Source organism: Dromaius novaehollandiae, chromosome 10 (genome assembly GCF_036370855.1).
Source record: "Dromaius novaehollandiae isolate bDroNov1 chromosome 10, bDroNov1.hap1, whole genome shotgun sequence".
Lineage (NCBI taxonomy): Eukaryota > Metazoa > Chordata > Aves > Casuariiformes > Dromaiidae > Dromaius > Dromaius novaehollandiae.
The window spans coordinates 86579-98524 of NC_088107.1; the positions used below are offsets into that span (position 1 = coordinate 86579).

An 11946-nucleotide genomic window follows, 5' to 3' on the forward strand; every position below is an offset into this window, starting at 1 on the left:
TACTAAAATCCTGGAATGAAGTACTGCAAATGAGTCCTTTAAGCTCTGCCAGCAGTGATTTTGTACAAACACTCCATTTCCTCCCCTGTAACATCACTTCAGTGAAACATGTCTGTCTTCTTGGGGCAAACTTACAGAAATGCTCAGAAATTTATCATCAGTTAGTGAAGAAAAAGTTTTCTGGTTCTTAGTCCATATCATCTTTTGAAGGACAAAGGCAGACTCAAGTATCCAGTGAACCTCGACAAAGCATGGCGTAGACTGTTTAGAACATGTTTTTTATGCGTCTCCTTACTTACTGCTGCACCAGAAATTATTTTCTGTGGCATACATCTTGACCAGTTTCCTGGATCTTTATAGGGACACTGAAAGTCTAAGCTAATAATCGATGTCCTGACTCATTACCAAATGCAAGCAACTCAAACATAGGCATTATTTTTAAAAGTGTATGTGCGGGGAATATCACCTATAACATCATTTCTTCAATCTCATTCTTGAAAGCTTGTCTCTGCTGAAGCTGAGATTGGAACAACCATGCAAAATTTCAAGTAAAAGCTCAATTTGTGCTAAGTCGTGAGAGGAGATGACTGTCATGAAGGGAAGCATTAGACAAACTAATCTGTTTCATTCCTATTCTCGACTTACAGCATATAAGATTGGTTGTTTGCAAAAGATTTAAAACTAGCAACAATAAGAATTTACGCATTCATTTTTAATAGCTTCCTTTTCCTAATATAGCAGATATAGGAATCTACCCCCATGCACTGCATGTTCAGATCATACTTTCATTATTTGTCTGAATGAAGAAATACAGCATGCTTTCACACTTTATAAATGTGGAGACAACACAGAAAAAGGAGGGGGCTACATGTATGCTGGAGGACAGGAATAAATTCAAAATTATTTCAACATATTAAACCAAAAGGTCATTAAAAACAGAGTAATATTCAACAGGGTCAAGTAAAAGGTAATACACTTAGGAAAACATAATTGGCTGCACAAACATAGGCTGGGGAACAAACGTCAGCAGCATACCTTCAAGGAAAAGGATGGCAAGTCAGCAAAACTCTACCACATCATGCCATTATGAAAACATAGATACCATGCTGGAATGTATGAATAACAGCATACCTAGCAGGATACACAAAATAATCCTCATACTCTTATCAGCATGTTAATGCCCCAGTTGGAAAACTTCTTCTTGCTTTGGCAGAGCACTTCCAGAAAGACATGGAGTAAGCGGAGAGATGTCAAAACAATCCAGGAATAATGACCTCATCTATTAAATAGGACCCACAGAGAAACATGAAAGAATTGGGTTTTTTAGTCTAAGAGAAAAGAGCAAGGAAATACGTTGTAACAATTCAGATTCTTAAAAGGCTGCAGATAAGAGAATAACCTGTTCTCCATGTCTGTTGATAAGTAACGGGGTAATACTACAGCAAGACATACACAAGTTGGATACCAGGGGGATCCTTCCAGTGTTAAGAATACCGAAGCACTGGAACAATTGCTGAAGGGGTAGCTATGGAGTCCCTGCCACAAAAGTCCTTAAGAACATGTTATATAAACACGTCAGGAACAACCTAGGCAAGGTTGCATTTGCCTCTGTCAGGCAGAAAAACAGACTAGAGAGGTAGCTGCTAAAGGCCCCTACAGACTTTTTTTTTTTTAATGAATCTATATAGCTGCTCAGAAACACAATCAAGAAATAAATTACATAGAAATCATTCCACTTACCAAGTATCACAAATCCTTTTAATATACCAGCAGTTTCAAGCTCATTTATTCTTACCTCTTGGCTTCTTCCAGATGACAAAGATATTCATAAGCCACATTCTGGCGCCGTCTTTCATCCATCTCCTCTGCTGTTAACCTCTCATTATCCAGGACAGCTGCAAAAAGTCAAACAGATTCTCAGGTTCTTGAGGATTGAACACAACCGAACAGACAAACCAAAAATCAGATCCAACCTTTCCCACAGGAGCTCACTTTTATTCGATTCAGAAAATGAAGAACCAAACAGACCTGTTCTTTACAAACAACAGAACAGAAAGTAAAGCTGAAGTTATCCTGCTTCCTTACCCTTTCTCTCGTCACATAAATTTGTCATTTTCCCTCTTTCTGATTTCTCTATATTTGCTTCTGATCCAATTTTTTGCATCTTCCAACTTCCTATAAACAGTCCTTTATTTTCTTACTTTCTTCTAGCTTTGCCTTTCTCATCCTAAAAAGTGCATCAGTGACCATGTCTCTCCATCTACCTTCTGATTTTGGTAATCAAAGATTAAAGAAGGACAACAATACAACATCACACCATAAAATCCCTTTTATATAGTTATAGTCCAACTCTGAAAGAGATGAAAATGCTACTCACAATCCTCATCTGGAGAGGAACTGTTCAGACCCACAACCTGTGCAACATCTCTGGCTCATGCTGAGGACCTATAGAGGGGTGAACGCCTAAATCTTTCTGACTATGTTCAAAGCCTCAGTGATGCAGCCTGTCCTTCCCACTCTTACAGCTAAATAGCTCATCCATGCTCTTATGGAAAATAACTGCACATTCTTTAGGTTTCAAGGAGTAGCTGGACAAATACGAAATGTCTCATACCACTATGAACCAACAGTTAGCTTACACCTAAAATGCCTTCATCAAACAAGTATAATGACAAGGTATCAACTGCAGTACTGGGTATCAAACAAGATTTTGCTTCAAAATGCCATGGGTCTCCTAGAGAACTAGTTCAGAGCATCTCAGAAGCATCTTATTACTTCAGCCTTTCCCAAAGTTGCAACAGCTGAAAGCTGTGACAAATCACAGGGTAACGCCTACCAGAAGGGAAAATTTCTCTCTCCTCCTGACTCTCCCACCTCAATACCTCCTTCCTACTTCAGATGCACGGCGTGGAGCACCAGGGGCGGGCTGCCACCCCGCAGCCCCACCGTGGCACCCACAAAGCACGTCAACGCAGCACTGCAGTTTCTCTGTCCTTGCTTATTTTTGACGTGACAGCATAGCACAAACTCAAAGGTATATCACAACCGCAAATACGAGCTTAAACTAGAGTCTCCCTCCCCAAAGTGTTTCCTAGGGGGTGAATTTGCCCGATCGCCCGCAGGTCTGAAGGCGTTTCACCCGGGGAACAGAGATGCCTTTGCCGAGACGCGCAGGAGGAAGGGCCGCCCCCGCAGCGGACGGGCCCCCCCGCCGCCCCCCGCCCGGGCTCCTCCCCGCCCCCCCCCCGGCCCGGGCTTCCCCCCGCCGCCCCCCGCCCAGGCTCCTCCCCGCCGCCCCCCCCGGCCCGGGCTTCCCCCCGCCGCCCCCCGCCCGGGCTCCTCCCCGCCCCCCCCCGGCCCGGGCTTCCCCCCCCCACCCCCCCCCCGGCCCGGGCTTCCCCCCGCCGCCCCCCGCCCGGGCTCCTCCCCGCCCCCCCCCGGCCCGGGCTTCCCCCCGCCGCCCCCCGCCCGGGCTTCCCCCCACCCCCCCCGCCCGGGCTTCCCCCTGCCGCCGCCGCGCCCCGCCCGGCTACGCTCCCGCCGCGGGCGCCCATCGCGGCGGACATCTTGGGCGCGGCCCGGCGCGCACCCCCGCCGCGGCAGGCGCGGGCAGCCCCCGCGAGGCGACGGCGCGAGGGCGGTGACGGTCGCCCGGCCGCGCGGCCCGCCCCGGCGCCTGCTGCCGGCGCTCTTCTCCAGGGCCGGGGCCCGCGGGCCCGGCCGAGCTCCCGCGCGGGCCGCGGGCGGGGCCGGCCCCGCCCGCAGCTCTGCTCGGCGACGAGGCCCCGCGGCTCCTTCTGTGCCCGCGGCGTCCCGGCCTCCGCCTCCAGCGCCGACCCCCGGGCAGGCGCGAGCAGCGCGGGCGTCGCCGGGCAGGATGCTCCCTGGCGGCCGCCCGGCTCCGCCGAACCTGGCCGCCCCTCGGTACTCACAGCCGTAGTGGGGCCGGGACACGGCCAGCCCGTCCGCCTCCTCCGCCGCCGCCATGGCGCTGCGCTGGCCGCGGGCCGCCCGGAGCTGGGTGCGGCGGTTCCTCTTCCTGCCGCACCGGGTGTGGCGGAGGAGGAGCCGCCGCTCCGCGCTCGCTCCGCGCTGCCCCCGCCCCGCCCGGCCGCGCCCTGGCCGCCCCTGCCGCTGCCGGGCCGAGGCGCTGCCGGGCCCCGGCCCCCCCGCGCCGTAGCCGGGCCGCGGGGCGCCGCCGAGCAGCTTCCCCCGCCCGCCCAGCCCCGCCCCAGCCCCGCGGCGCCGGCCCGGATCGGCCCTGTCGCGCTCCCCGCAGCCCGCCCGGACGCGGCGCGCCGCCGGCCTGGGGCACCGGGCGCTGCCCCACGAGAGGGGGGCCCGCCCCCGGCGCCGTGTCTGTCCCCCGCGCAGGACCCTGCGTTCCTGTCGGCGCCGTCCATGACACCCAGGGAAGCTCTGGCAGGGGCTGCAGCCCGGGCCGGGCCAGCCACGGCCCTACATCGACCCTGCCCGACCCGTCCAGCCCCGCCGCCACCGTGCAGCTCCCGCGGGGCGAGGCGGCCGGGCCGGGCACTCCGCGGTGCCAGGCTTGTACAGCCCTCTGCCCTGGTCAGGCTTCCCAGCCGCATCCGGCCTCCTCCGCGGCGACCCCCAGCCCGGCTGGACACGGCTGTGCCCTTCCTCTCCACAGCCTGCCTGTGCTGAGCGCACTGCTGTCGCGCTCCCGAAACGCCAGCCACGGCGGGAAGCGGGCTGCTCCAGAACGTCAGCGAGCAGCAGCGGCAACGTTCGGTGGAGCCAGCCATGCCCCGACAGTCCCCTTCCCTCCGTGGATGTCAGGCTCAGCTATTACTGCTCTTACAGCACTTGTTCAAGAGTCAGAATACAGAAGACGCCACTAGATATCCATTTTGATTTCTCCAATTAATTTTGCTGCCAAGGCATAAGCTTACTAATTAAGCACAAATTAAGTAATTAAGTATGCCAATAGCGTCCTGGGCTGCATTAGGAAGAGCAGCACAAGCAAGTCGAGGGAGGTGATCCTTCCCCTCTGCTCAGCACTAGTGAGACCACATCTGGAGCACTGTGACCAGTGCTGGGCTGCCCGGTACAAGGGAGACATGGGCATGTTGGAGCGAGTCTAGCAAAGGGCTGAGGAGCTGAGTAAGGAACTGGAGCATCTGACACACAAGGGCAGGCTGAAAAAGCTGGGATTGTTCAGCCCCGGGAAGAGATGGCTTGGGGGGGGGGGGTGGAGGGATCTTATCGATGTGTATAAATATCTGATGGGAGGGAATAAAGAAGATGGAGCCAGACAGCTTCTCAGTGGTGCCCAGTGAGAGGACAAGAAGCGATGGGTGCAAACTGAAATACAGGAAATTCCACTGAAACGCAAGAAGAAACTTTCTTTTACCGTGGGGGTGGTCAAACACTGGAACAAGTTGCCCAGAGAGGTTGCGGAGTCTCCATCCTTGGAGATATTCAAACCCCAAGTGGACATGGTCCTGGGTGACACGTTCTACTTGGTCCTGCCTTGAGCGGGGGGGTTGGGCTAGATGATCTCCAGAGATCCCTTCCAACCTCAACTTTTCTGTGATTTTTTTTTTTTTGAAGAAGTATATTTACATAAAAGTTTAAAAGGGTTTCTGTGAAAGGGAGACTAAGTGAAAAAGGGTTTTGTCTATAATAAGGGTTAAAAATGCCATGGCTGAACAATTACAGAAATGACGACAAAGGTGAATGCCAGACATAAATTAGAAAACCTTCAACTTTTCTCTGAAAGCAGCATCACAAAGCTGTTCTTCACAGGCACTGGAGCAAGCAGTATGCCCTGGGAATTACAGAGAAGTCTGAATTTAACTTTCAGGTTCATCATTTAGCTGAACATAATTACTCCACTGTCTGTAGCAGGCTACCTCTAAAAACCCCAAAAGCTATGGACTGTATTTTTTTGTGAAAATGACGCCAGCTAGTATGTGGATTAGATAGGAAGAAAAATCTTTCCTCATTTCTGTTTTCCCCCTGTACCTTCTTGATTTTGCTCCAAGCTTCCCACATCTCTTAATTCCTCTCATTTTTTTTTCTTCGTTGTAATTGTTCTTGCACGTATTAGCTAGAATCCATATGCATCAGCACTGGTGCCTCATAGTGCTGGGTACTTTAGAAAAGCAAAAAAGAAGACAGTTCTCATGGTAGAAAGTTTGTGCTCTGTGTTAGAAAAAGTGTGCTCCAGTGTACTAATATAAATGGAATTGTTAATTGTAATTGGATTTTGGAGACTCATGGGAGGACTTCTTCATGGAAGATCATTGCTACTAATTTTGAATCAGCTTTAAAATGGAATATATGCCACAGTAAAGTCAGTAAAGGAAGGATAGGAGACAGCTGTGAATAGGATCTGTGAGGGAAGAAGGGGAAGACTGAATGGCAAGAAACCATTTGCCAGCTCCTCTTGCTGCCTAGAGCTACTTTGCAGTGCAAGGGAGGTAAAGAAGCAGGAGGAAGCACTCGCCAGATCCAATCTGTTGGTTGCCTATGGACCTGCTGAAGTACGTGACTGACAAACAGCTCACAGAGATGGAGAAGGATATCACAGTATTAAGTAATTTGTCCATAAAACAACAGATGAAAATCAATGTTAATGCAACGTAGTGAACATTGGAAAAACAATACTAACCATACAGACAGAATGACAGGTTCTAATTTATGCATTACAGCTCAGGTAGGAGATCCCGGAGCTGAAAACTTCAGCTCAGTGCTTAGGAATGGTCCAAAGCCAAAGATAATTTTGGAAACTATTAATAGTAGTGTCTTGCAGCTAAGATGGTCTAAGGATATTCATGAGATGAAATGACTTGTCTGACCAGTTATATCAGTTGGTCTCATAAAAGACAGTCATTCTCCCCGCAAGCCTTACTTCATAGTATTAGGAAAGAAAAGCAGTAGTACAAAGTAGGAAACTTCATTAAGCAAGTGCATCCTGAATTCTGATTGAGATACTTACCTTGAATAGAGATGTGCCCACAACTTGAATTATACCTCACTTTTGGTCATCCCTTCTTAAAAAAGGATGTAATCAAACAAAAACAGCTACAGAGAAAGGCAACAACGATGATCAGAACTACAGAAGGGCTTTAATGTGAGAAGAAACTAACTGAACTAGGACATTCAGTTAACAAGAGACAACTGTGAGGAGAGAAAAGGAGGTTGACAGAGGTGTATAGAACATGAGAAGGAGACTAGGGAACGTGTTTTCATTCCCTCTGACAAAACATAAGTTAGTCTGAAATTTAACCATGAGACACTTCTAATCCAAACAACGGGAAATGCCTTTTTACAAAGCATAACACTAAAGTATAGAAATCGATATGGCATTATTTTGAAGACCAGAAGAATATACACACTCAAAAAGGAGTTAGATAAATTCAAAGAAATTCACCAAAGGCTACTAAAGAAATCGGTCTAGATGAAAACTCAGGAAGATCATATGTCACTGGATGTCAGCGTTCCACACACACCTTATTTGTGCTCTCTATCTGTCAGTATTCTCAGCTGATCAATATCAGATACAGGGCCCTGGACTAAAGAGGTCTGTGATTTGATTTGGTGAGGCTGTTTTTTTATGAAGAAGCATGCAGGTAGTGATCCTGAGGAAAAACAAATTTTCCCATTAAATAGTGTTGAAAGAGACAATAATGAATGTAAGTAATGGCTTATAATGATGATAGTAATAATAATAAGTGAAGCCAACAGTTTTGGAAGACATAACATCCCTCAGCTCTTAGTCAAAATGCTTGATAACAGTTATAATTCTAATTATTAATATTTATTTACATCACTTCATATGTGGCCACTCTGCAGTTATGCAATGAGAAGACATTTCAAGCAATGTTTATATATAGACTGTGGAGTGCAGAACTGGTTTTGTTCCCCTAAAATCCCAGAATAATTTTTGCACAGCCCCATAATCCCAGTGAAAAAAATTCATAAACTTGGTCTTTCTATAGGACCCATTCTGATCAGAATAAAAAATGATCATCGCACATTTGCAGTTTCAAAGTTTCCGGCTGAACCTCTTCAAGGTTATACTTGAATGGTTCCCATAATGCCCCCCACCGATCACTGTCTCTAAGATTTCTGGTCTCTGTTACTGTCTCTACTAACTGCTCTTAGGGTTTGTGTATCTGTGTGTTTAATTTATTACCTCTCCTGTTTCTTGTCTTTTTTTTTTTTTATGTTGAACAGCCACTAGCCAGATAGTCTTACACAAAGCACTACAGAGGTACCTATTTTTCTCCAGTTTCACAGTTTTAGTTAGCAATTGTGTACAAAATTTAAGTATTCTTTATTTGGCCTTAACTGCCTTATCACGGGCTTCCTTGAGGAAACAAGAATTGCAAAACTCAATCCTTTATTTAAACCACTGTTATTTGTTCTGTTGCAAGTATTTATTGGCCACCTTCTTTATCAAGAAAGATTATCTCTGTGAATGGTGCTGAAAAAAACCTGAAGATTACGTGAAGATTCTGAATCTGCCATTCTGCAGTCATGTCGAAGTAGCCTAGATGCAGGCTGCCACTGAAGCAGAGGGAATCTCTCATCTCTTCTATCCTCCTCCAAACATTACAGTATATACAACTATCCTGCCTGCCTTTCAAAAAAATTACATGGTCTCTCAGTCCAAAAAAGATTGGGAAACAATAGCATATTCAAACAACCTTCCGCTGAAGCATTTTTCATGTGCATCCTCCTTTCTGCCAAAGCAAAAGCTGGAGTTGTAGTAGGATCTGCTCTAGGTCCCGTTTAGCACTAATAATTCCAAGCCATCACTTTTTCTGTAACACACACAAAACCCTCAGAAAGCCGAGATGACAGATGTCTATTGCTGCTCTAGACTTAACATCCTTCGTTATAATGACTCATCTCATCCATAACAGTCATTCCTTAGCACTTAGTTCTTTGCACTTAAGAATTCATAGACAATTGAGACCTTTCCCTTTAGATCGCATTTATCCAGGATAGGTTTATTTAGGTCTGTAATGAGGCTTAGATCCCTATTCATTTTTGTTGTCTTCTCTAATTACCCAGTTTAGCTACATGTTCTGTGTTAAGGGGCCCAGACTGGCCTGTAGGAATCCAGACGCAGTTGCCTCCATTGAAAATATTTCTATGACTCCTACCCCTCACGTATTCGATGATACTGTTTTGTATATATTTACATGTTAGGCTGTGGCTTGCCAAAAGTGAAAGTTAGCTTTGTGTCTCCCAGCACCAGAGCAGAAACATAGAGGCCAAATGTGACAAGTTACTGACCTGGTCTAAAAAGGCAGTGCTGTTTCAAAACTATGCTCTCAGCCCTGGCCCTCCCATCCTTGCAGCAGGAACTTTGGAAGAAGCCCTGGGAAAGCTGCAGAGAAAGTGGCTGCACACTTGGGGGAAGAGAGCATGGCCAGCCCCATACCACTTGCTCCTGCAGTGTCAGACCAGCCGGGCAGGGTGGAGTAGTCTGCCTCACGATATGGGATCTCCTACGTCCCCTTTGCTTCCGGACTTGCTTTTGCGTCCTGACCTCACTTCACATGGCCCAGCTGCTACCCGGGACACAGCCCTGCATGCACGCTCTCTCTGCAGGATTCCCCAGGGAAGCCTGGAAGCAACATGACAGAAAAGCACCGTGCCCAAGCTCTGCCCACAGCCATGGCACGGAGCTAGGATGCAGCCAGAGGCTGCTCGGATGGCAGAGGAGCCCTTACTCTTCGGAGGCAAGTGAGCCATCCCACACTCTGAGCTCCCATCATAAAACGTTCTCCTTTCTCTCTGTTGCAGTGCAAGATTGGCAAGCTTTGTGCTGGAAAAGACTTCCTGAATTTGAAAGGTGTGCACTTACCCCCAAGCACCAGGGACACTTTCTTTCTCTTGAAGTGTCTGTAATGTCCAAGGAAGCCTCAAAGTTGCATGAAAAAACAACCCCCATTGGACAATTCTCAGGATACATTTGTCTGTGTGTGGTACAGACTCCATGTCTTTTTATCTGCTTTGTAATGCTGCTTTGCTTCCTCTGTATTTGTTCTCATGTAGGATTACCTATAAAGAAAACTTGGATTAAAATCCTGAGCAGACCACAATATTAGCTGCAACTAAATGAGTGGGAGCGGGCTGCAGATTTAGACTGTAAAGAGAAAAGAGACAATGAGGCATGCAGTCCGACCTGTTCTGCAACACTAGCCGCAGTAGCTTACCAAACACTGTGCATCAAACCCGTAACTTTTGGCATCCAAAAGGACTCCAATGATAAAAAAAGCCTCTGTATCTCTATTTAAATTGCTTTAAAGGTTACTTATAATCTTATCTCTAGTATGATTCACTTCCAACAATTCACTAGCTTCACGGCACAAATGTTAGCAGCTTTTTTACACCTTTGTTAAAGGAAAGTTCCTTCTGCTCTGATAAATTGTATACCTAGTTTACTCCTGCCCTGTCTCATAGAAGACTCTTACCAGATTATCCCTTTTTGTGGAGGAATGCTACTGTAAGCTTAGTTTCTGTCTGTAGAAGACTGCTGCGTTTAGATTCAAGATTTCTGTAACAGATTACATATGTAGTACCTATTTGCATAAATAAAATATAAGCATTGTGTTAATAGTACTGTACAAACACACTACTAGATGAAATATTTAATATTTACAAACAAACTATCTTGGGGTAAATTAGTGAGTCGTCATGCTCGCTATGAATTAAACTATCTATAAACTATCCACAGCGTGCTTAGCTTCACAGTCTTTGAAAAAGACTGTTTCAGCACTAATCAAATCCCACCTGTTAGTGCAGAAATTTTAGCCAGCAGCACAGGACTGAACCGAAGCCCGTTATACGTGAAGGAAAGACGGCCACTAATTGCAAGACTGATGTGGACAAGGCTAAACCTCAGATACAGCTTCCTAAGGGCAGGAGCATCACGTAGTTTTATTGGCCCAATTGTATACCGTGTTTCTTATGTCAATGATAAAAAACAAATGCCTAGCCAAATTCATCTTTGGTCAGACAATGGCGGGTTTGTCAACACAGCAAAGAGTTATTTTCTTATACTGATACATGAGAGACTGCTACTATTCATGACTCCTAAGTTACGCCTAAAGATAGGTATAGGAATGTAATGCATACATGTCAGAGAGACAGTACTAAGAGATCCTACTCCTTAAATGATTGGGTTTTGCATTAGGAATCTATTCTTCCCACAAGAAGTTTTGCTACCTACATTTCAGACCTTATAATGACCAATAAATCAGTGATCATGAACCAATTACATGTTTAAAAAGGGAGAGCTAACAGACACCAGTTCCAAGCAATAAAAATTACACTTAACACTTATTTTCAATATATAAAATATATAATAAATATAATATATATAAAATAAATATATAACAAAGGGAAATATATAATAATATATATAATATATATAATATATACATATATACACACACATATACATATATATAATATATTCATATAATATATACACATATACATAATATATACATATATACAGACACATATATATACACACAATATATAATAAATAAAGAGGAAAGAAATAACTATGAAGGTAAAACTGATATTGATAATGAAAACTGATAAAAAACCTGAGGAACCGATTAAAAAACCGTTAAGGAATACTAAAAATAAAGGCTAGAATCAAACCAAAGAACTGAGGGGTTTTTATTGTCTTGGAAGAGACCTTCCGGGCCAGCCCTCGCCATCGCAGGCACCCGCGTTACCCGGCCGTCCTCCCGCGGAGCCAACCGCCAAGGCGGCCCGGCGCTCCCCAGGGCCCAGGGCCCGGCGCCCCCTCCCCTCCCCGCCCCGCAGCCCGGCCGCTCCCGGTGACTCCTCTGGCGACGCGACGCGACGCGGCCCGGGGCGGCGGCGCAGGCGCTGCTGGTGCTGGTGCTGGCGGCGGCGGTGGTGACGCAGACGCGCCCTTCC

At 46.8% G+C, this 11946-nt stretch overlaps 1 protein-coding gene and 1 long non-coding RNA gene across 4 annotated transcripts in view; both read right to left on the bottom strand.

The window, feature by feature from the left end:
• IQGAP1 (IQ motif containing GTPase activating protein 1) overlaps positions 1 to 4208 on the bottom strand; it is a 69795-nt gene extending 65587 nt beyond the window's left edge. The window contains exons 1-2 of one of the 3 annotated variants that reach the window (XM_064517728.1): positions 3933 to 4208; positions 1796 to 1895 (exon numbers count right to left, since the gene is read on the bottom strand). In XM_064517728.1, the coding sequence (XP_064373798.1) occupies positions 1796 to 1895; positions 3933 to 3987 (155 nt within the window). In that variant the 5' untranslated portion in view covers positions 3988 to 4208. Of the gene's footprint in view, positions 1 to 1131; positions 1280 to 1795; positions 1896 to 3589; positions 3609 to 3932 lie in introns of those variants that run through there. The other 2 variants (XM_064517729.1, XM_026115567.2) reach the window with 2 other exon arrangements.
• Positions 4209 to 6988: 2780 nt separating this feature from the next.
• Positions 6989 to 11901, bottom strand: LOC135329407 (uncharacterized). Its single transcript, XR_010390869.1, has 4 exons — positions 11699 to 11901; positions 10461 to 10568; positions 9851 to 10047; positions 6989 to 7610 (listed from the first exon to the last, which is right to left on the bottom strand). It is a non-coding gene; the product is annotated as an uncharacterized LOC135329407 (long non-coding RNA).
• Positions 11902 to 11946: the final 45 nt, after the last annotated feature.